The following is a 25261-nucleotide window of genomic DNA, read 5'->3' as shown; positions in this document are numbered from 1 at the left end:
TGCACTGTCGGCGGTTTTTGACTGTCTACTGACTGTTCAGGCATTAACATAACAGTTAAAGTGAAAATTCAACAGTTAAAGTTAATTTTTCTTTTTGTTTTTGTTGTGTTAATGGTGAGAAATTATTTACATGATTTGTTAGAAAAACACAAACATAATAAATAATTAAAGTACACTGTACGAGAACAAAATTACCGTCAATAATAAGACTGAAAGGATTTAATGCACAGAAAAAATAAATATTTTAACTAGCAATAAACACATATAATATTATCTTACTAGTTAAATGATGATATAATAGATAGTGTAATACTTAATACTGACAGTACAAATATTACCTAAACAAAACGTAGTAAACAGCACGGTAAATATAAAGAACGGTACATTCTAAAAACAGAAGATACGACAAACTTTACATACGACGATTAATAATCCATGCTATAACCAACAGAAAATAGATGATCGGAAGTGTAACCATCGCAGGTCCACATTTTTCAGGACTATGCAGACAGAAGAAGGATATGATCACCGTAGCAATGGTGATGACTATAAGAAAAAGTGTCTCCATCCACTTTGCCATTTTTTACCGGGGAAGAAGAGAAAATAAATATGAGGTAGAAATTTGAGAGATTGAATGAAATTTGATGTGAGATTTTATGGAAAAAATGAGAGGTATTTATAGAATGAAAAGAAGGATAGAGACGTTGGGGAATGAAATGATTCCGTACAAAAAGGAAAATTTGAGTGGTAGTAGGATTTGAAAGAAAGTGTATGGTAGGGTTTAAAAAGAGAAATGTGTAGAATAAAGTTAGGATTTGATTTGAAAGAAAGAGATTTTGAAAATAATATAGTACAAAAATTAGTGGGAAACAATAATAATTTAATTGTTACCAGTACAGTCTGAAACTCCGGACTCTGCGCCTGCAAAATAAATTCTGTACCAATTGCGTCAGTACTATTTATCCGTAAATAAATCTCAAATAGATAGCGTGTGTGAAGTGATAAACAGTACTTGACGTTTGCGTAAAAATAAATTCAACAGCGAACCAAAATACCGTATAAGAAAAATTCTAAAAACCGAGTATTCATAAAAATCAGGATATTTGTGAAATAAAATCCAAGATTATATGAAACTCCCAATTTTTAGACAGAAGTCTGTTGCCTTCTTTTTTTGAAAAAGATGTGGGCAAATTTTGGGGTATAACACATATGCTTGTCTTGAATTAATTATTTCGCTATCACTCATTTTAAATTATATCTTTACTTTGCATGTGTTTTGTGATATTCAACTCCTGCTAAGCTGTAAGCCTTTTAAGGGAGGATGACAAAAACGATACCGCAACCTCACACAATATGCTTTTGAGCGGACTATGCCGACGATGTACAGGCATTGTTTCAATTCCTAAACAGTGGAGATATAAGGATGTTAATTCCTCGTCAACCCCTTTGAGCCTAAGAAGTAGAAGTTTCTTTCTTGTACTAATTAAAACCCTTGATCATAACCTGGGGCAAGGTAGTTCTCAGTTAACCTGGGGCAAATGTATTTTCAGATCAAATCCAAGCACATCTTGCGCGCCAAGTAAATCAAATCTCAACATTTATGAAGTTCTCGCCAAAAATAGAAAGACTGAAGAATCTAATTGATTAAAGGAAAAATATAATTGATTAGAAGGCTCAAATAGGGAGAATTTGGACCTGATTTTTGGACAGCAGAATCTGCCCATAAAAATCTCTTATTTTATATGCTCAAATTCTCCAGAAGGAATGCTATAAATAGGTACCTCATTCTCACTCTTTTTGCATCCCATTCTTACTTCTCTCTTGCATCACATATATTTTATGAATCTCTTCTCGTGAGTTCTTCCTTTGTCATAAGTGTTACCATGACCTCCCCTATTCAAAGATCCAAAATACCAGCACAAAAAAAGGATGCCATCATAGCTACAATGATAAATAAACATGAAGAAGAAAATAAGAAGATCATGGAGAAAAAGATCTTAGAACCATGGTTTATGGACGAAACCTTCATGAGAGGATACAAACCATACTACCACATATCTCAAGCCTCATTATGAGCATTATTCACAAAAGAACCTGAAAATATATTTCCAGATCTAGTACAAGAATTCTACACCAACCTAAACATTCTAGGAAAAACCCCAAAATCCTTAGTAAAGAAGGTGGAGATAACAATTCATACGGAACAATTTGGAATAATGTTTGAGATACCCTTCCTTGTAACACCCCACAAACCTGAAAAACCATTAGAACTCGTAAACTTCAAGAGAAACGTAACTTTAAACTCCCCTATAACCTATGCCATGGAAAAAAGAAGTATTCCCTTCAAAACAACTTTGCTGAAATCAAAAGTCCAGATACTCTACTATCTTCTAACAAGAATCTTACTTCGAAGAATTATTAATGTCAATTTTATAATCAGGAATGATATTGTACCTCTTTGGCTCCCCACCCAAAACATATCAACCAATTGGGTGGATGGAATATTTTAGTACATGTATCTCTCTAAAGTAAAACCCTGAAGATGATCTTCCATATGGTGCAACGATTACAAGAATTATAAGGCACTTCAACATTGATATTTAAGGGGAAAGATCAATCTCATCCAACAACAAAATTGAGTATACCATCCTCAAAAATATGAAGATCAAAATTAGATATGAAGAACTAAGAAATGATTGGGATAATAATGAAGAAGTAGAAATATAAGACATTGACATAAAGACAAGTTTAGGAAGTATGTTAAGCATAGCAAAAGAAGTAAAAAAGATGAGGAAGACAATCTCAAAAGAATGATAAGCACCTATGAAAAATTTAGGAACTCATTTATTTGTTTTCAGCTAAATTTCTCTCTATGTTCGTTAGTTTACTTTTTTCACTTTGAATTTCAATAATAATATGAGTGTGATATTTTCCCTTCTTTTCTTAAATGACTAAAATGCCATTGTTTTGCATATTTACTTCTCGCAATGCATCTTCACCCGCCTTTTTGATTTTGACAAAGGGGGAAAAGTATACTCTTGGGGGATATATTTTCTATCTAACTCAGAGGGAGTTTTATCACTCCAAATACGTATATTGTTTCTTTTACCACCTCCCTTAAGAGATGCATTGTTGTCATCATCAAATAGGAGGAGAATGTAAAACCTTGTTTTGCAGGTAATAGACCTTTAATCCAGACAATAACTTTTGATGATGACAACTAAATGATGATAACTAAGGAAAACTATTGATGAGTCAAGCACAACACTTAAAAGATTAAAGATGCAAACCTAGGTGTTATAGTTTGATAAACATGACCATATTTTCTAAAAGCTTCATCACCTGGTTTTTACTTTTCTTCATCTTAAGGAACTCTCTACCAACCAAGTAAGTTACTTTGACACCAGCCTTACCCCATAAACTCAATGACAACTCAGCAGTCTTATGCATCTTCATCCATTTCCTTCTGCAAAATTCATTCAAATGTTCTGGAACAACTTTCAAGCTATCATCATGCCTTGACCTCAAATCCCATAGTTTGTTCTTGTTATGGGAGTCTTCACTAATTGGTGATGAAAGAACAACAACATTAGAACCTTCGAATATATATATATATATATATATATATATATATATATAGGACGTATCGAATGAGAACTTTAGTTATTATGAGAACTGAGAACTTTTAATAGTAGTCATACGATTTAAATTCAAGGCTTCAGATTTCTTTCAAATTTTAAGATACAATAATTAATAGATAGATTCTGGCTTAAATACATATCACATAAATACATATCTGACCATTGATTTTAAATCGTATTGTTGTTATTAAAAGTTCTCAGTTCTCATAATAACCAAATTTCTCATTTGATATGTCCCATATATATACCATCTTTTTTAAACCCTTTAACTATGATCACTTCATTGTGCGAAATCTTCAACACCACACGTTCAACTCTAGTGCAATAGCTTAGATCACCAAACATGCTTATGGACAATAAATTTGTCTTGAGTTCCAGAACATACCTTACTTTTTAAAGTACAAGCTTACGATCATCGTACATTTTAAGTTTTACCCTACCAATACCATGAATCTTGCAAGCCTTATTATCACCAAGGTAAACTACTCCACCTTGATCCAACTTCAAAGTTTCAAAGTATTTTAGTCTTGACACATGTGATAAGAGCAACCTGAGTATATGATCCAACTATCTTCAGTCTCCAAAATCGATACCACTAGTGCACCTACACTCTCATAACCATCCTTATCTAAGGCGACCACAACTTGAACATAATCATCACTGTCCTTTCTCTCAGGACAATCCCTCTTGAAGTTTTCTGACAATTAAAGCATTCTACCTTTGATTTGTCAAATCTCTTTGGTTTGGACATCCCTCCATGCTCACTTCTTCCTCTTGAGACACTAAAGCCTTCACCAATATCCTCAATATTTAAATCTTTCGCCCTTGAAAATTATTTGAATTTCACTGCCATCTAGACTTTATTGAAAGTAATAGTACATTCCTTACCATAAAGAAGGACATCCTTAAAATGCTCAAAGGATTTGGAAAATGAGCTTAACAAGAATAGAGTCTTGTCCTCATCATCAATATACACCTCAATATTCTCAAGATCATCAATAATCTTGTAAAATTTTGTGTATTGCTCCACTGTAGATTTGTTCTACACCATTTAGAATGAGTAGAGTTGTTGTTTCAGACACAACTTATGAGCCAAAGACTTGGTCATATACATTGATTCAAGTTTTGCCTACATTGAAGCTGCAGTCCGCTCCCTAATGACTTTCCTTAGAACTTTATCTCCAAGGCACAAGATAATGACACTTCTGACCTTATCCACCATATTTGTCTTTGCTGCTTTTGTTAGGCGTGCAAACATTGATGACTCACCCTTCAAAACTTCATTACATTTTTCTTGAGTTAAAATTGTTTACATATTCACTTTCCATAATCCAAAATCACTGTCTCTAGAAAATTTCGCGATCTCCCATTTAGCCATGATGCTCACTTGTAAACAATGCTCCATTACCCCACGGTGGATGCCACTTGTTGTGAAAATATAAGGTTTAATTCACATAAAAAATTTGAATTTTGATGTGTGGGAACAAAGAATATGACAACCAAAATAAATGATCTCCATCAATAATAACCTTCAATGCAATAAGATATTGAATTAACTTGGCAACAGAAGATAAAAGAAAGCGAGAAACACAAAAGGTTTATTTACCGAGTTCGATCAAATGATCTACGTTTGGGCTAGGGAGCAGCTCTCCAATTCACTCTACTCTAAAAGTTGTTACAAGAGATTTCAAATGAGTTACAAGAAAATAACATTCAAAGTTTTCAAGAACAAGCCCTATTTTCTATCCAAGTATTTCTCAATTTCTCAAACCCTCTCAATATAGCAATAACACAAATCCAATGTGTTTAGAAGTATTGTTTGATTCATCTAGACAAATCTAAAGGTTTTCCTAAACACTAAACACTTATTTATCCCTTTTGCTCTAAAGTTCTAAAATTGTCACAATTACAATAACATGAGAGATACATATTTATAATTATTTAAATCTAACAAATACAAAACATATTTCATCAAATGTTAGAATAAAAGATACCACTAAACACTTATAATATCTCTTAGACTATTATAAATATATATCTTATAATATCTTTTATAATATTATACATATATATCTTATAATATTTTTTTAAATTAATTTTTAGGGTTAAATACCTTTTTAGTCCCTATAAATATGCGACCATGCAATTTTAGTCCCTCAAATTTTTTTCAATAAATGGTCCTCGCAAACTTTTCCGTCTTCAATATTGATCCCTCACGTTAGTTTCCACTAACGGAGGCTGACGTGGCACACCACGTGGGAGACAGCTTGACAAAATCTAAAAACATTTGAAATTGCGGGAGTTTTAAACCTCTTCAAAACTAACCATAAAAAAAAAACAAAAAAAAATTGATTCTGGATTTTTCTCAAACACCTTGCAAGCAAGTTTTGGGTAGGCTTCATCTTTCTTCAAATCAAACTGACTGGGAAACTTCTAAAGGAATTAGGAAACATGAAATCATTAGATGAACTAAAGCTTAGTAACAATCATTTCACAGATAACATTCCAACAAAAATTGGATCGCTGCAAAACTCGAAGAGTTGGATCTCGGAGGAAACGAGTTGAGTGGCACAATACCGGAAGAAGTTGTGAGGTTGTCCAGCTTACGGAAGTTGAACATATCAGTTTGGTTCATCCCTTGGGTCTCTTGATCTTAGTGGCAATTTTTTGAGTGGAAAAATACCAACAACTCTTGGAGGTTTGGTGAAGTTGTCGATGTTGAATCTCTCACATAATATGCTTTAAGGAACCATTCCTTAAAATTTTGAAAGGAGTTTGGATTTCGTTAACATATTTAGAAGGTCCACTTCCGAAAATTCCAACTTTTCTTAGTGCTTCATTTGAATCATTCAAAAATAACAAAGGCTTATGTGAAAATATCACAAGATTGGATCCTTGTGCAATAAGCCGTAGTCGAAAGAGCAAACATGTCCTTCGGTCAGTATTGATTTCTCTAGGAGCTCTAAGATTAGTGGTGTGCAGTGTCAGAATTTCAATGTATATTTTGTTTTGAAGGAAACCAGCAAAGGAAGAAAGCCAAACTCAAGAAGAAACACAAAGGGGAGTACTATTTTCAATTTGGAGTCATGATGGAAAAGTGATATTTGAAAACATCATTGAAGCTACTGAGAATTTTGATGACAAACATCTAATCGGAGTTGGTAGTCAAGAAAATGTTTACAAAGCAGAGTTGTCTTCAGATTTGGTTGTTGCCGTGAAGAAGTTTCACTCAGTAACAGATGAAACAATGACGAGATCTCACCCTACCAGATTCCAAGCATTCCAACCTTTCCCAAACTTGCTTGCAAGGTGTTTGAAAAAGTTTGAAACCAATTTTTTTTTTCCTGGGTTAGTTTATAAGAGGTTTAAAACCCCCGCAATTTCAAACGTTTTCATATTTTTGTCAATCTGTCTTCCACGTGGCAAGCCACGTCAGCCTCCGTTAGTAGAAACTAACGGGTGAGACTAATATTGAGGACGTAAAAGTTTGCGAGAATCATTTATTGAAGAAAATTTTTAGAAGGACTAAAATTGTAGGGTCGCATATTTATAGAGACTGAAAACGTATAATTTTTATTATCTCTAAATTAATATAATATATTCTAACGGACTCATGAATCAGATCGACCAAACTCAATATCTGTGAACCGTTCAGACCGAATTACATTTTGACTTTTAAATTTTTGAAAATTTTAAAATATTTTTTCTTTCTCCTCATCACTAAGTTTTTAAGACATATTTCAATCACATGATATTAGAAGGGGGTGTTTGGAAGAATAGAAATTTTACTTCCATCCACCATGATATTTTCCGAGACCGCCGCACCCTAGTAGTTGTTCACAATATGACGTAATGTTTCCTTTATTGTTTCAACAACTTCTATCACGAGTACATTGATGAGAGACTCATCAAATATAACTCATTGAACCTCTCTTACACTATTATAAACACTACTAAAGGTTGCTTCTGAATCTATACTCAGAGAAGTTATAGCAAAATCCTCCACCACCTCCTTCCATGCTTGGAAAATAGAGTTTTTTTGACTACATACCATGCTCATCAAATATTCTCTGTAAATATCCTCATGCATGCTTATTTTTGTTTAAGTCTCGACCTCAATATTATCTGCTTAATAAAATCAATTTTCTTGCAATTACTTATGCCCGACATTCGTTGCATGATTTATGCCCAAAAAGTGGCTAATTCAACAAAAATGGGACCACAACACCAACATATCATCCATGTTTGGTTCTCAGTGAATGTGACAAGAACGGACAAAATTTCAAGGCAAAGCCATACACTTCCAAACCAGACATCGCATGTAAAATGATTCAACAAAGTTTTTTAACAGACAAAACAGCATGATATATGTATGAGGAAAGGACTACTACAAACTAAGAAGGGGGCAATTACATGAATTATATTGAAAGGAACGGAATTAAAAGAAGATTTATTTATCACAATGATGAAGTAATAAAGTGAATTCAAGTTCCAAATTCTGCAATGCTCTGTAAGGCTGGCCTCCATTGCCCACTACCACCAACCAAATGCCTTCCAACAACCTTGTTGTTGCTTCTGCTGCTTCCACTGCTATCCATTCGTTGGGTTTCCTGTTCCACCTGACACAACACCAATAATTTGTCGTAACTTTAGACAGTTAGGCACAAGATTTTTCTTTTCCCTTTTAATCTTGTATTACATTACTATTACTAATTCCTTTAGAAACGACAAGTTGGCATGACCCAATAAATTATTAGTTCACCCTGTTACCTACTTAGTACCTTTTATGATATGGTAGTGCTTTTATGAATTGGAAACGTGAAGAAACATAAAAAGTGATCAAAGTTGTACGAATAGTAAAAGATAGATGATTGTTTGGATTGTCGAGCATGCATTGTTTGACGTATTTTCCTATTCCTAATCTTCCATAGCAAAGTCAACTAGATTATCATAAACTTTGGATAACTAAGTTGATGCTACAAATTAGTGCGCTACATATGCAAGAATATGTAATTCCGACCCTAAATGCCAACCTTTATGACTAAAAATAGTTTTGCCGTTTCTTACACACTAGTAATAAGTTAGGTAATTATATACATCAAATATGTTAGCACCAAGGTTTTAAATATAAGTCTTTTGGTTTCGGTACTTATAAATTAACTACAATTTATTTTTTAGCATAAAAATGATGAATAACAATATTGATATGTACATATACCAATACGGTTATGTCGAGACCGGTTTCGCAATCGCAGACAATTCTTTAAAACCCTGAGCACCCGAAAAGGTTTAGTAGCAAGCAACAATAAATTATTAGCAGTTGAGTTTGATTAATACTTTATTAACAATTTTAGATTTGTCTTGAATTGGATCTAGTGGGGATAACGATTGGTGGCAATAACATGGTAAAAACTTGTAATGATCAACACAAACAAACATTGGTTACATGTACCCTCAGTTCTGTCCTAATAAAAAAATGTGATAAATTTATACTATGTATTTCACTATTTCTATTCATTATGACTAATTCCTCAAAATAAATAAATAAAGAACCAATTTGAAGCAGAGAAGTAATATTAACATGAAACTTGTTAAGGTTTCATTTACCTTTACGTGACGAAACTCAGATTTGGAACTTGGACTAGGATTCGAAGCTCTAGAATCTTTGTGTTTCATCTGAACCCCATGGTTACCACTTTCCTTAAGCAATTTCCCAAGTTTACCGCATTTCTTAGAAGTAAACTCCTTCAATACATCTACAACCGATCAAAGTTAATGCACACCATCATTTTCAATAAAAATAAAAATAAAAATAAAATAAAAACATTGTTAGCGTTATTGTACCTTCAAAGCTGATCAAACGGTAAACCTGACCAATGAGTAGAGTATCATCAGGTCGAAGAAGCTTGAGATGTTTCGACGGTGAACCATTCTCAGATTTAAGAGTAGGAGAAGACACAACAAGAGCAACATAATGACCAGGATTAGAGTTCATAACCTCATGAGCACTAACAGACCAGTAAATTCTCTCGACCTTGTTGTTCCCTGGGTGATGAATCATAACAGTGGCCGATTCAGCAGCTTGACAATTCCCCATGTCTTTACTGGTGGGTTTGGTTTGTGTTGTTGAAATAATAAATTGTTGAAGCCTTTTGTAATGTGTTTTGAATTATGATGACGTTGGAAGTTTGAAAGATGCGTAATAGAGAGTTATTGATGAGGAGGATGATGACGATGGAGAAAAGAGAGTACTGTGAATGTAAATATGGAGCTGACGTGTACGTAATTTTTTTCCTTACAGATGGACTGACACACGCTTGGAATTAATGGGAATGATGGATGTGAACAAGACTGAACCGAAACCGAGAAAAATGGTGAAGGATGGTAGGAATAATAAGCTCGTAATCAATTTGATAGCGTGAGGGGTGAACAGAGTAAAGAAAAGATGGAAAAAGAAAAGGAGTAGAGAGAGTGAAGGGCATGTGAGAGTGTGGGACACAACACAACAGTGTATGTAAAGAGAGTTTCAAGCGTGCTAGTTCGGTAAAACTCACTCACCTGCACCCTGCTACTAACTTTTTAATTCTAAACAAGTGATTACGTACATATAATATATATTCTCTCTTACGGATATAGTATTGATTATTCAATATTTAAAAAATAGATATATTAAAAAAATAGATTTAAAATTAAAATAAGGAGAATTAGTTGTTGTGGATTATATATCCTAGTCAAAAAGTCAAACAAATAGTATATATATATATATATATATATATATATATATATATATATATATATATATATATATATATATATATATATGTAAAATTAAATATATTACTTACGGTTTTATTTATAAAAATAATTATTTTTATATTTATTAAATAATTAATGTTATAACATATTTTAAAATATTAATTATTCAATAAAATTAAAAAATAAATTATTTTTATAAATTAGATTGGAGAAAATATATTTTACTATTAAAAAATATATCAAATACATGCATTAAACAAAATGATGTATAATATATTTCATTCATGTTTTAAATATAGTACAATATATCTAGTGTAAATTTGAATTTATTATATTTATTTTTTAAGTGGAAAATAACGATTTTACATTGTCAATCAGTTACAACTATATATCTAATTAAATTATTTTTTATTTTTTTAAAAAATTGAATGGCATGACAGATTGATAATTTTTTATTGGATGATCTATTAAACCCATTTTTCAAATTATAATTTTGACTTTTATTTATAATTAATACTATTATAGTTTTAACAAAATATATTTTATTTTTGTTTACTATTTAAAATTGGAAGAATTGTACACTAGTTTCCAAAACTTTAGAAAGGTAAAATGGCTTTAGAAGCAATATAAAAAAAATCTCGCTTTCAATACTCCTTATATATAAAATATATAAAGGAAAATACTAACCATTTGTCCTTGGTATTATATTAAAAATATATTGAAAATTAAAATATTAATTTTATAAAAAAATATTTTTTTATTTAATATATTTAAAGAGTACCTTGAGGATACTCTTACCTGTACCTATATTTAAAAGATGTTTATTTTTTTATATTGTTTGCTAGCTTTTTACGAAAAAAGCCCATTTTCACAAGGCCATTGAGCATTGTTTTGTAATTTTGCGAGTGACCAAAGCGACTAGCGTAGAGGGGGCGTTGTTATATTTAAATAACATTTTTGCCAACATCATTTTGGATTTGTTGCTAAATAAGAAAGATAATAAAATTAAGAGACATAGATAGCAACCCATTTAGAACTAAAAATATCACACAGATACCCAACTTCAGCATATTAGTAGATAAACAGATTACTTACATCAAAATAACGGATTCTTTAAATTTCACGACAAGTTAACTTTCACGTGTTCCTCTTAATGTCATCATCAACATTTGATTCAAAAGAACGGTACTAGCCCGGCCCAATAAAAAATCTCATATTTGATTTAGATTTTGGACACTTCAACTATCTTTCATATGTAAGATATGAAACATGAAGAAAAATGTATTATTTAAATTCTCTTTAATAGATATACTACTCTTTATTCTCTCACGATTTTGGATGTTAAAATGCTAACTTTTTAGATAACCTCATTTTCCAACGTATTGGAAACACAAATCCATTACAACAAAGCATTATCTCATCATTTCATTGATCGTTTTTAAGAATTGAACTGTGGCGCTGTCTTTCGGAATCGACTTCTGATTCATGGAAATTTCCACAATCAAATCCGTCTAATTCAACTTACGATTAGGGATGGCAACGGGGCGGGTTTAAGCACACCCAGACCCGCCCCGCCCCTAAACCAGGTCGGAGCTAATATTTGTTCCCCGACCCTGCCTCCAACAAAAAACGGATTTCCCCGCACTCGTCCGGATAAAATTTAATGTTTTTAAAATTTATATATATTTTTCAATAAAAATAAAAATTAATATTAAACTAAATAATTAATTATTTTAAAAACATTTTTTATGTTTGATATTTTTATTTAAATTGTATTTTTACAAAAATAAATAATAAAAATGTAAATGAGTAATAAAACTATTAAAAATAAATGCAATTAATTAAATTTAGTTGGCGGGTGTAGTGCTGGTGCAGGGCGGATACTAGTATCACCCGCCTCCACACCGTAAATAAAAACCGAGTTTTCCCCGCACCCGCCCCGCCCCCGGTTAAATCGGGTTTTCCCCTCTAATTTCGGGGCAGGGACGGGTGGGGCCCGGCGGGGGCAGAGTTTATTTGCCATGCTTACTTACGATTGTTGTAGCAATCACGCTAAGATGAAGAAAATAAATCACGATCTTGCTTTCGAAAGCACCTTAGATCCTCCTAACTTCATATCATCTTTGATATTCGTTGTCGATTCGATTGGCTAGAGCTGCTTAGCGAGAAAAAGCTTATGCCCTAATGCAATATGCAAATCGAGAAGCGACAAAAGTATAGGTTGACGTTAGGGTTTCGAGACCACAAGAAGGTGGATGGAACTCCTAACCCTACACTTCAGTTGATCGTGATTTCCATAATAGCCAATCACTCAGTATCAGGGATCCTCGTTGACGATGGAATTTCATGTGACCTAATGTATCTCAGAGTCTTCATGAAGTTAGGGTTACACATGCAAGATCGAAAGCCATGTGAAGGCAAGAGCCTTCTCGCGTTTAATGACTCTTTGGCTCGGTGCTGTGGATAATTGAACCTACGGTTTCCTATGGATAACGGAAGAATAAGATAATGGTAAATTTTCTTTAATTCGTGGTTCCTTGTGAAAGCGTCTACAACGACATCATTTGGAGATCATTCTTAGCAACGTTGGATGTCGTAGTCCATCTAAAGATGAAATACCATAATGATTTAGGTCACCTAGTCCTTGTTAAAGTTGATCTGCATGGAGCTTGTCATATACACGAGGCAACATTGAATAACTCCATGGCATCTGTCGTCACCCATGAGGAAAGGAGGAATAAGGTCGATGAAGTAGCCAATGCAGTAGATCTTGATGTATGGGAGGACGAAACCCTGCAAGATGATAGGTTTGGAATATTAGTTAGGTACAAGATGAAGACCTTGAAGCCAATTCCATAGGGAGAGTTTGAAGACATCCACCTGGATAATAACCTGACGCGGTCAATTTAAGTAGGCGTTAATCTACTTGTCAGAGTAAAGAAAGGACATGTTGCGTGCCTAAAGGCTAATGTTGACTTCTTTGTGATTTCTTCTTACGAGGTACCCGTTATACCCCCGAGTGTGGCATCCCATTAATTAATATTGACCCTGGTGCACAATACCTATCTTGGCAAAATGGGTGGGAATCCCTTGAAAAGGTTAAAGCAACCATGAAGACAATCCATTAATTGCTCGATTATAAACTTTATCTATGAATTTAAGTATACTTAATGGGTCTCTAGTATCGTTCTGTTCAAGAAGGCTTCTGGAAAGTGGATGATGTGAGCTTGATACACAGATCTCAATGGGGCGTGCCTCAAGCATTTGTATCCATTTCCAAATATTGATAAACAGATGGATTGTTGATGACACTCTATCATTGCATAATATTTACTAGCGTTTTTGGTATAATCGATGTCATTTTGAGTGAAATATGAGCTAAAATGAAGAATAAATGAGAAGAATATAAGGAAAGAAAAATTATGGACTTGGAATAAAAAAGAAGAAAAGGCAAGCAAAACAACAATTTTGGCCTTTCGAGTTTTCGTGATTGTTATGCCACTATCGTGGCCACGATGAAGATGAATCGCGATTGCAATGCTTTACATAGTGGTCGTGATGGGTCACTAGACACACATATTTTTTTATCTACTTAAATAGAAAAAGAGACCATTTTTCCAAGGGTTACATATTTCTGAGTAGAAATTGACGACAAGAAGTTCTACAGCAAAATATTTTAGAGTTTTTAAGCCATTGTAAACAGTATTCTTCATTGATTTTTATGTACTCTTCATCTAAACGAATGGTAATTACTTGTATCACTATGAGTAGCTAGATATCTCTTAATTAGGTCTTAGTACATAAACTTAATTTTACTATGTTAGATCATATGATTGTTTGTTGTTATTTGTGTGATTTGATTATATAATTCTATTTAGTTACTTTTGTGTTCATTGCTCTTTGGTTGTTGACTAACTCACAAAGTGAATTTAGATAAGTAGAAGTTACTAACCCTAACTCTACTAAGCGGAAATAAAATAACTGTTCAACTTAGTAATTAACTATAAGTAGGTAATTATAAGTTTTGGCTAGGGAATTAACGCACTTAGATCACCTAATTTTGCTATCAAAGTCATCTAAGGAATTAAGGAATTGTAGTCCAAATTAGTGAGTTGTATGTAGAACCTTGTTTTGTAGGTAATATGACATCTACTTTTGATGATGACAACCACCATGATGACAACTCTGATGACAACTATGATAAGTCAAGCATGAACGATTAAGCGGTTAAAGATGCAAACCTAAGTATTATGGTTTGATAAGCTTGACTATCCAATTAGGATAAATTAAATGGAAATAATCTAAAGCCTTATATCAAGCAGTGTCCACATAAAGAAAAGTATCTGGCAAAAGCTTGTAGAAAAAGAGTAATATCTTATTTTAGTAAGTGAGTGAACATATGTAAAAGCAAATGAGCTTTTCTGTAAAAGCACAAGGCTAAACACACACACACACACACACACACACACACACACACACACACACACACACACACACCAAAACCTTTTTCAAAATGATTTGCCATAAGAAAATACTTTGAAAAACATCTAGAAGTTGTATTAGATGAATTAGGACCAGTCAAATAAGCCATGGGCAACATTTTGACTTTTCTAATCGATTATAACATATGTCCAATCGATTAGATTTGCACAAACTTAAGGCCCAAGCTAGTTTGAATGCGCCTTAATTCTATGGAACAACTAGATATCTCAAATTTCCATTTTGGGGACTTACATTTGTATATTTGCATCATATAATCGATTAGCAATTTAGTCTAATATATTAGCTAACGGTAAAATGCGTTAAATGCAAATTACTTTTTGAGCCAGCCTCTTGCCTATTAATAGAGGTCTCATTTCTCATTTTAAAGCATCTAGAATTATGTTTTGACTTTTTCATCTCTCACACTCTCTCTAAGGGTGTGTTTGGTTCAAATGAGGGGGAGGGGAGGGGAGGGGATTTAAAGGAGGGAAGGGTAGGGGAGGGGAGGGGAGGGATTTTTTTTAATCAAATAAGTGTTTGGTTCAAAATAAGAGAGGGGAGGGGAAGGGAGGGGTTTTAATTAAAAATATGTTTGGTTCAGGAGGGGAGGGGAGGGATTTTATAAATAAATTACATTTTTACCCTTATGATCTTATATAAGTGATATAATATTCAAATATGAAAATTTCATAAATGTTATTTTGGTAATATTTTTTTTTAATATTGACGGACTAAAACGTTATAATTTACCATAACGTTAATAAACTGAGTACACTTGATTCATATTATAACTCTGACACAAATGAAACTATATGCTAATAATAATTTTTAAATAGTGATGAATCATCTAACAAAACAAATACATAAAATAAGTTATTATTAAAACTAATAATTTAAATTTCTAATAAAATGAATAAACAAAAAAATAAAATAAAGTAAATGATTTAAAATTTGATATAAAGAAAATGTAATAGGATAAATAACAAAACTAGAAGAAAAAATAACATAAATAAATATTTAAAAAATTATAAAAATAATGTAATGATTATGATTTGTATTAAGTTAAAAAAATTTGAAGGTGGATAATAGTTATAATAAGTTGATGGAAATAATCGAGAAAATTCACATAGAAGAGAAGCATTAACACGAAAAAAATTGAAATATTAAAATTAAACTGAGGATATTTTAGTAAATATAATAATTTTTTACGTTTTAAAATTCAGATTCCCTCCCCTCCCCTCCAAATCCCCCCAATTCGGAGGAACGCAAAAAGTGAGGTTTGGAGGGATTTTGCTCCCCTCCCCTCCCCTCCCTTCCCCTCCTTAAATTTGAACCAAACATATTTAATTAAAAATTTCCCCTCCCCTCCCCTCCCCTCCATCTACTTCGAACCAAACACACCCTAAAGTTTTATTTAACTTTCTCTCACTAAATGTTTTAGCCAAATGCCTTTGTGAGAAAAGTTCCTTTGTTAGTGAAGATATATTTGTAATTCAAGAAATGGTAGAATTGTAAATTCACCAAGGGAATCTTTTGTATACACCATGGTTGAATACTGTCCATTTAGGGATTTATATGAATTATAAGCTCATCCTACGAAAGCTTATATTTAGGGATTGAGTGACCAGTCCTAGGTTTGGTTGAAGATTATCTAGTGTTTAAATCTTCATAGATTATTGGTTATCTCAGTTAAAACCAAGATAGGTTGAAGCTCAGCCCAATATAAAAAGCTTCACAGATTCGAGATCAGCACGACTAAAATCTCACAGGTTTTTTTAGCCCTACTAAAATCAAAGTATTGAGCTCATATTTTTTGGAACTTGAAGGTCCGTGTTCGTGGAAAGAAGACTAATCGCTTTAATACATCGTTGGGAAGGAAGATTGACCGCTTCACTCTAAAAAATATATTGAAGAAAATATGCAAACGCCCATATCCATCTTCTTGTATTATTTGGTTGAAGATCATCCATCATTTTCCTGTATAAAGGGGTTCGTGAGTCTTTCCTACTAAAAGCTCTCAAGTATTATTAGAAATTCTCAAGATCAATTATTGGGAAAAGGAGTAGGTCCTTTTGGTCTGACCGAACCTTTATAATTTTTGGTTTTCTTCTTCATTCCTTAAACTCTATAAATTCCACAATTTATTTTAAGCTATTTACTTTCTTCTGCCCAAAATTTTCAAACCTCTATTTTTAATATGAAAAAGTTTTCAAAACCAAGTTTTTCCAAACCACACAATTCACTTCCTTTTTGTGTGTGAAATTGCAAGTCCAACATTGTACACTAAGGAATTGATTACAGTGGTATTGTTAATCCATCATGAATTTTTAAGTCAATATGATTCAAATAATTCACATACATCTATAGAGAAAAATTAGGGTATTCCAATAAGACCTAGTTGTTATCTCGTTAACATATTTTCTATAAACTTTATTCGCGTAGTTTATTTGCGTAAAAACCATCTAAAAACTCCCTAATATTTACTTCAAGAAATATTAGTTTCAAGACACGTCTCCGTCAAAAATTACAAATCTTCATAATCAATATCGGAATCCAAACTAAAGGTTGAAGATGAAAGAAATTTTGTTCATAATCAAGAAATTCTATTATTCTTGTTCTTGCCGTTCTTGTTGTTATTATTGTTGTTTTTGTTGTTGTTCTTGTTGTCGATCTTATTATTGTTGTTCTTGTTCTTGTTCTCGTTCTTGTCCTTCTTCTTCTTCTTCTTTTTCTTTTTCTTCCTCTTATTTTTCTTCTTCTTGTTATTGTTGTTGTTGTTCCTGCTGTTCTTGTTGTTCTTATTGTTGTTGTTCTAGTGCTACATTTTTAAATTTTATTAAAAAATATACAACAACGGTTGTTTAATATAAATTTGGTTGTATGTAGTGCGCTATTCAGTTCATTACCACAAGCAATTGACCATGATTGTAAATGATCCACTTACATCCACACCCTACCTAACAACATTTGTTTAACCGTTATTATAGGTCTTTCGCGACTGTTGTTATATGTGTTTTTCGTAGTAGTAGTAGTTGCATGAGTGAGAAGATTGAAGGCTTCGCAAGATATTTGGATTACTGTAGTGCATACGTTGTTGAACCTTAGGATGTGTTAGAAGGATTACGATTAACAAAAGAGCTTGGGATTCGGGCTATTGAGCTTCATATAGATTTCAAAGTGGTGGTTCAAAACACTTTGAATTCTTGACAGGATAGTATAATTTAAATGCGATTGGTAAAATAAATTCAATAGTTACTCAAACTGGATTGGGAGGTGCAAGTTAGTCATATTTACAGTGAGTTTAATACTTGTGCAGATGCACTTGCCAACATGGAGTTCGATCCATGTCCTAATTTAATGTTTTATGAGTGAGTTCCTGCTTAAATTTCTTTAATTTTGTTATTTATTTGTATCAGAGTCTACAAAAAACGCGTATGAATTGTGGGGGTTATTATTCAAATTTGAGGAGGTTTTTGACCTCCGCAAATTGTTTTGCGGGAGTTATAAGAACTGCCGCTTATATGATTCCCACAAATTATCTGCGGGAGTTCTAAGCAACTGCTGGTATTCAAGCGAGTAAACTGCGGCGGTTATTCTGTAGAGGTTAATAACCCCGCAATATGTAAAAAAAATTAATCATATTAGTTAAACTTTTATATAAAAATAATAATGAATAGTTATATTAATATAATATACTTACATATAAGAATACGATAAAGTAACAAATGATAACAAATATAATTACATACATATGATAACTCAAGTACAAACCAATAAAGTATCTCAAATTGATGTTCACCATAAAGAGAAAAATCATCCAGAAAGAAAAATTACTTGAGCAAAAGTGAGATCCCAAAAATTGATGTTACCTTCACATAAAACAGAATTCATAGTATCTCAAATTCATGATCACCATAAAGAGAAAAATCATCAAGAAAGAAAAATTACTTGAGCAAAAGTGAGATCCCAAAAATTGATGTTACCTTCACATAAGAAGCCCTTTGTATCTTCTACGTACATCATGCAAACCTCCCATGCAAATAATTTTTCCAAGCTCTTAATCTCCTCAATGATCTCAGGTGTCCCAATCTCCATCATACTTAAGAACTCTATCAATCTCAAACTTGCATCTTTTCTTAAGCTTTGAAAAATATATAATAATTTTTATTAATAAGTCAAATTATAATATTCGAACAAACAAAATACCAAGTTAGAATCTAACTTTTCACATCAATGGCCATCGACATCATATTAAAAACTAGCTTACATAAAAGACCCATATTAAAAAATACCCCAAACTATGAAACCAAGTGAATTTAAGATTGAATGATGTTCATCACTACTTCAGCATTTTAATCACATGAAACAATGTCAATTATTTTAGCATACATAAATAACTTACTATATGAGACTATTTTTGGAAGGTGGAGGTTGACTAGATGAAGCACCCAATTGGATGTGACTAAGGAGTCACATGTTTTATTTGTTAACTCAGAAGTAAGGTAAGATCCCTACAACAGGCTCATAATTAATCAAGTCACTAGACTCTATCATAATGAGAATCTTAAAATACCAAGTTACAAAGAATAAGAAGGTGGAGAGTCAATTTCCAATTACTAAACTCATCACACAACTAAATGACTAACTAGTATATTCCACTTTATAAATATGAAACACTATAGATGCACATCTGAAGATGATAATAACAGAGAAAAATTCTAGCAGTATACCAAATTCCAGTGTCCAACAAAAAAGTTCTAGCATTGATACACCCAACTGATATACCAAAAAGTTCTGGCATTGATACATTGATTCCAATGAAAGTTTGACAAGTAATCCTATCACTCCATGTAAAGAAAAATAATAGAGTTATAATTTCATAAAATCAAATTCACACATTAAAAGTTGCTTATATTATAAATTAATTGGGATAAAGTAGATCAGCTATTTACACTTAAATGATATATGATTGATTGAAACCAATCCGTGCTTACAAAGCTCATTCAACATTTTTGAAGGATGACAAATTCATGAAGGACTCAATAAAAAATCAGAAGAAGCTATTACACATTTCAAAATACAGCAATGTTGTCTATCCTGGATTGCAGAAAATAGCAGTGTATTCAAATTTCTCTATGCTACAGTGTAGAGCCATAACACTAAAAAATGCACACTATAATTCTACTATGGCCATGATTTGACAATACTGCATTACAGAGTAAAAAAATATCGAGTTATGATTGCAACTTACATGAATACATTCTTCTCTCGTTAAAAATTCATCGGGACAACCACATGAAATGAAACAACCTATATTTTTATTTCCGGCTTTAAACCTTGACATATCAAATATATCTCTCTCGACGAAGGTATGGTGGCTTTAGTTCTCAACCACGACGACTTCGTAAACAATGGTTTACAAATCTTGTTGATTTCTGCAAAGATATTAAACTAGTTCATTTTCAAACATATACACAACCAAATCAACTGACACAAGTTTGCCTAGGAAAAAATGAAACCGCAATATCACCTTTTTCGTCTTCACTCTACAAAAGCTTGATAACAAGATGGCCTCCAACTCACAAGACTCCCCTGTCATCTAAACCAGACAGATCATCACGTGGCTCCTCATCCTGAATATCAGCATCAAAATTACAAACAGAAGCAACCTTGCCAATCCAAATCTAAGGCTCGCATCCCAATATGTATTTTTGAGAATCAAACATACCTATTAATTATAAGAATAAACAATTCAACATTTTTTGTGAGTTTGTGAGCTTCAAATTGTAAATGAAAATTCAAATTAGTTTATATTTTTAAAATAGAAATTTCAATAAAGTTGAATTAATTTTAGGGTTCAAAGAGAAATTTGAAGAAATCAAATGAATTTTAGGGTTTCAAATACAAATTTGAAGAACTCAAATGACTTTTAGGGTTTAAAATAGAAATTTAAAGAAAAACAAATTCTAATGAACAATAGAAACGTTGATGAGATATAGAAGGGATTACCGTACACCGAAGAAGATGAAGAGATAAGAAGGTGCAGTGAATCAAGACATGTGAGCCGCGAATGACAGTAAGATTTCACTGTCGGGAACGAGAGAGAAGAGAGAAAACCGAACATGAAAATAAGAGTTGGCGAGGAGAGTGAAGGCCGAAGAGTTAGGGTTTCTAGAAGCACGAAGATGAGAATGAAAGGAGGCTAGAAAAAAACAAGGGAAGAAAAGTTTTATTAACTATACTTAATTTTGCGGGGTATTATTAAACCTCCCTAAAACAAATAAATATTTACTCTGTAATTCGTTATTTAATTCAATTTGCGGGGATTCTTATAAACCTCTCCAAAACAGCCGCCACAATTAGGCCCAATTTTTGTAGTTCTACTCCTAGATTGATTATTACGTAATCTCTTTTATGTGGTCTTCGATCTTATTTTCTTCTAAAAAAACTAAATTATTTGTATTCTAAAAAAAGTAAAAACATTGTTTTGACTAAAAGAAATAGAAAAAAAGATTAAGTTACATTTTAGTCCCCGTATTTTGAATTTAAACAGTTTAGGTCTCCCTATTTTAAATTCAAACAATTTTAGTCTTTTTCTCACGTTTTTTCATAAAAAAATCGATGATTTTTTTTGTTTTTAACATATATTTTTATCTACAAAGATCAATAATAGAATTATATAAAATGATTTGTCATATTTTATAAGTAATTTATTATTTAAAAAATAAAAGTAACGTTAATTTTAAGTGCAAAAGTATGAGGAGGACTAAAATTATTTAAATTTAAAATAGAAGAGCCAATTTCATAAATCTGAGAAAAATATAGGAACCAAAATTGTAATTAAACAAAAAAATTTGAGTCAATAAAATATATTTTAACTTAAAAATATAATTCTAAGAAAAAGTAACTAATAAAATAAAGGAAGAACATGAAATTCATTTTACTAAATTGTTTTCTATTATGATTTATCAATAAAAATATAAAAGTCAAAATAATATGATAAAAAAATGTTTTGTTTAAAAAAGCAAAAAAAATCCATAAACAAAAGGGAAAAAAATGTGAAAATAATAAAAAAATTATGTCTTTTTACCCAAAAGTTATTTATAAAATAATAGAAAGGAAAAAGCTCAATTTAAATAGTTCATAGTAAAAAAGTTAACGTGTTTATTGCCTAATTAGGGGAAGAAAAGTTAAAACTTTTATTGGCTAATTAGTAGAAGAAAAATTAGTTTTTACTAAAAATAAAAAAAGTAGATAAAGTACATATGAAAGATTACAAAATTAACTTTAATATTGGGGTTAAGTGTTTTTTTTTTCGATTCATAACTTTTATATGTAATATTAAAATAATAATACTAAATTTTTTATTTGTTTAGTCAAAATATGGACAATTGACTTTTTAATATTTTATAGATTAAGTTTTTATAAATATATTATCAAGAAAAAATAAATAAAACAATAAAAATGCTGGTTTCATTTTGTTAAAAAGTTATATGTAGTTTTTTTCCCAATAAACAATTAATAGAAAGGAATAATGTGGATTACATTTTTTTTAAATATATATTTTTTGCCTATTAAAAAATATTGTTAAAAAAAGTAAAAAGATCAAATAAACAAAGATAATATACAAGGGTTTTATTTTGTTAAAGAAACTAATAAAAATAGTAAAAAGTGTATGTTAACTTTTGTATAAAAAAATATATAATTTTTATTTAAAAGGAATTAATAGAAAAAAGAAAAATGTTGATTGAAATGGTTATTGAAAATTTAATTTCTTTGACTAATTAGTGAAAGAAAGGTTTGATCTACTAAATTTGTAAAAAATGACATTAGTTTTTCAGAAATAGTTAATAAAAAATTATGAGAAAAGGGGTGATGCACTGACCCATATATCAAATTAAACCATTTTTTTATTTAAAAAAAATTTAATGACATGACAAATTTAATGACATGATACTATTTTAATTTTTTTTAAGTTTTCTATACAATTTTTTTTATGGGTCATGCTAACGTGTGCCCTAAGGGCACATGTTAAGGATACTATAATTAGAAAAAGTTAAATATAATTAAATGCAATAGAGTCATATTTAAAGTTTCAATACATTGAATGCACGCGTTTCAATAAAATATTTCTATAAATATCTCATTAACTTGTGCCGTTGGGCACATGTTAGCTTTTCCCTTTTTTTATTTGGTAGATCAAACCTTAAAAAATTAAAATAGTATCATGTCATTAAATTTGTCATGTCATTAAATTTTTTTTAAATAAAAAAAATGGTTTAATTTGATATATGGATCAGTGCATCACCCTTTTCAATGTAAAATTATTTGTTATGGATGACTCAAATTATTTGTTTTGTAACTAAAAAATAGAACAAAAATTGCATAACTCAATGTTATGGATGATGATATACTCAATCTAGATATGGGAGACATCCCTTTATTACTATTCTCTCTTTTCTTTTTAATGGTTTTTTTTTACTTTTTCCATATAACGATAAAATTAATTATTGTTGTTATTTAAAATTAATTATTGTTTATTTTTTAATCAATATTTCAATCACTTATATAATATTATTTAATTTTAATATATTTATTTATTTATAAAATAGTATAATTATTTGTTGTTTTCAAAATATTTTACATTGAACATACCTTTTTAAATTAGATAGATAAAAATTAATCTAATTTTTTAATTATCTTAATGTTTTCTCTCTCTATAATGAATAATTAAGAGTACTTTTAGCAAATTTTTTACAAAATGGATAACTCAAAAGGAATATAGGGAGAGTATGTAATAAGTACTAGGAAATTACATTTAATGTATGAACTGCAACGTTCCCAACCCCAAACGCTCTTTCAAACTTTGGTCAAATGCATGAGATTTTGAACTTATGACCAATAAACACTCTCACTCATCTCCTTATTTCATAAAAATTGATTCTTTCTTCTAAATTGATCACAATCCAAATTCCAAACATTCCAAATGACAACTCTGAAGAGAAAGAGAGGTTGCTCCATTGGGTTTCCCATCTTCAAAGGAACCCTCTTCGTTCTTCTTCTACTACTCCTCTCAGCTTCATGGTTCAAAAGAAACCAACTCACTATACTCCTTACGGGTCCCAGTCCCACAGTAACAACCTCCGAGGTTATCCAAGACCCTTCTGAAAAAACATTCTACGACGACCCAAAATTAAGCTACTCTATCGAAAAACCAATGAAACAGTGGGACAAAAAACGAAGCGACTGGCTCAAACTCCATCCTTCCTTCGCCGCCGCTTCACGTGACCGGATACTCATCGTCACCGGGTCGCAACCGACGCCGTGCAAGAACAACATCGGCGACCATTTACTCTTAAGATGTTTCAAAAACAAAGTTGATTACTGCAGGATCCACAACTGCGAGGTTTACTATAGCAATGTACTCTTGCACCCGAAGATGAACTCTTATTGGTCCAAAATTCCAAGCATTCGATCTGCTATGATGGCGCATCCAGAAGTTGAGTGGATCTGGTGGTTAGATGCGGATGCAGTTGTCACTGACATGGAGTTCGAAATTCCGTTGGAGCGTTACAAGGATCATAATCTTGTTGCTCATGGTTGGTCCAACATGGTGTATGATGAAAGTGAGAACAAGAGCTGGACCGGGCTTAATGCCGGTTCGCTTCTGATTCGTAACTGTCAATGGTCTATGGATTTGTTACATGTGTGGGCTCAAATGGGTCCGTTAACATCAAACTATGAAACATGGGGGAGAATCTTGACATCAATATTTAAGGATAAACTGTTTCCGGTATCTGACGATCAATCTTCTTTGATTTATTTGCTTTCTAGGCAGAGAAGAAAATGGGGTGGGAAAACATATTTGGAGGAAGGGTATGATTTGGAAGGTTATTGGATTGCTTCGTTGGGGAAGTTTGAGAGATTGAAAAAGGAGTATGATGAGATGGAAGATGAGGCTAGGGTTTTGAGGAGAAGGCATTCAGAGAAAATGAGTGTTTGGTATGGTGAAATGAGAGAGAGGTATTTGGGAGGGAAAGAAAGGAGGCCGTTTGTGACACATTTTACAGGGTGTCAGCCATGTAGTGGGGATCATAATCCTAGTTACAAAGGGGATGTTTGTTGGAGAGAGATGGAGAGGGCTTTGAATTTTGGGGATAATCAAGTTCTTGGTAATTATGGGTTTGTGAGGAAGGATCTTATGGAATCTTCTGTGTATGAAGTTCCATTTGGATACCCTAGGGTTGAGGAGTAGCTAGTTGATTGGTAATTCTGAAAATTTATATTTTACATCTTTTTGAATTAGTATGATTCAACATACATAATTAATAAGTATCACTAGCTCTTGAAAGGGATAATTTGTGCTGTTATTTTTTATACCA

At 31.8% G+C, this 25261-nt stretch overlaps 2 protein-coding genes and 1 long non-coding RNA gene across 7 annotated transcripts; 1 reads left to right on the top strand and 2 right to left on the bottom strand.

Moving 5' to 3' along the window:
* Window positions 1-7483: 7483 nt before the first annotated feature.
* LOC131607138 (uncharacterized) lies at window positions 7484-10194 on the bottom strand. Its single transcript, XM_058879171.1, has 3 exons — window positions 9486-10194; window positions 9249-9397; window positions 7484-8260 (listed from the first exon to the last, which is right to left on the bottom strand). The coding sequence occupies exons 1-3, from the start codon at window positions 9736-9738 to the stop codon at window positions 8126-8128; spliced, it is 537 nt and encodes a 178-aa protein (XP_058735154.1). The 5' UTR covers window positions 9739-10194; the 3' UTR covers window positions 7484-8125.
* Window positions 10195-17923: 7729 nt separating this feature from the next.
* LOC131607115 (uncharacterized) lies at window positions 17924-21120 on the bottom strand. 5 transcript variants are annotated; one of them, XR_009285208.1, is made up of 5 exons: window positions 20889-21120; window positions 20410-20607; window positions 20131-20314; window positions 19282-19390; window positions 17924-19020 (listed from the first exon to the last, which is right to left on the bottom strand). It is a non-coding gene; the product is annotated as an uncharacterized LOC131607115 (long non-coding RNA). The 5 variants fall into 5 exon arrangements; XR_009285207.1 differs by having other exon boundaries at window positions 19282-20314; XR_009285206.1 differs by having other exon boundaries at window positions 17924-19390.
* Window positions 21121-23738: 2618 nt separating this feature from the next.
* LOC131607104 (galactomannan galactosyltransferase 1-like) lies at window positions 23739-25261 on the top strand. The gene has a single exon (XM_058879145.1). The coding sequence runs from the start codon at window positions 23866-23868 to the stop codon at window positions 25132-25134; it is 1269 nt and encodes a 422-aa protein (XP_058735128.1). The 5' UTR covers window positions 23739-23865; the 3' UTR covers window positions 25135-25261.

Source organism: Vicia villosa, linkage group LG1, assembly GCF_029867415.1.
Source record: "Vicia villosa cultivar HV-30 ecotype Madison, WI linkage group LG1, Vvil1.0, whole genome shotgun sequence".
Lineage (NCBI taxonomy): Eukaryota > Viridiplantae > Streptophyta > Magnoliopsida > Fabales > Fabaceae > Vicia > Vicia villosa.
The sequence above is the reverse complement of the archived record's forward strand: the minus strand, read 5'-3'. Positions and strand labels throughout refer to the sequence as shown.

What these genes read in the sequence shown, in the direction of transcription:
- LOC131607138 (XM_058879171.1), bottom strand. Translation starts at nt 9,738, where the DNA reads ATGGGGAATTGTCAAGCTGCTGAATCGGCCACTGTTATGATTCATCAC. An exon ending in CCGTTTGATCAGCTTTGAAG is followed by an intron (nt 9,398 to 9,485) that starts GTACAATAACGC and finishes GATCGGTTGTAG; the next exon opens with ATGTATTGAAGGAGTTTACT. An exon ending in CTGAGTTTCGTCACGTAAAG is followed by an intron (nt 8,261 to 9,248) that starts GTAAATGAAACC and finishes GTGTTGTGTCAG; the next exon opens with GTGGAACAGGAAACCCAACG.
- LOC131607104 (XM_058879145.1), top strand. Translation starts at nt 23,866, where the DNA reads ATGACAACTCTGAAGAGAAAGAGAGGTTGCTCCATTGGGTTTCCCATC.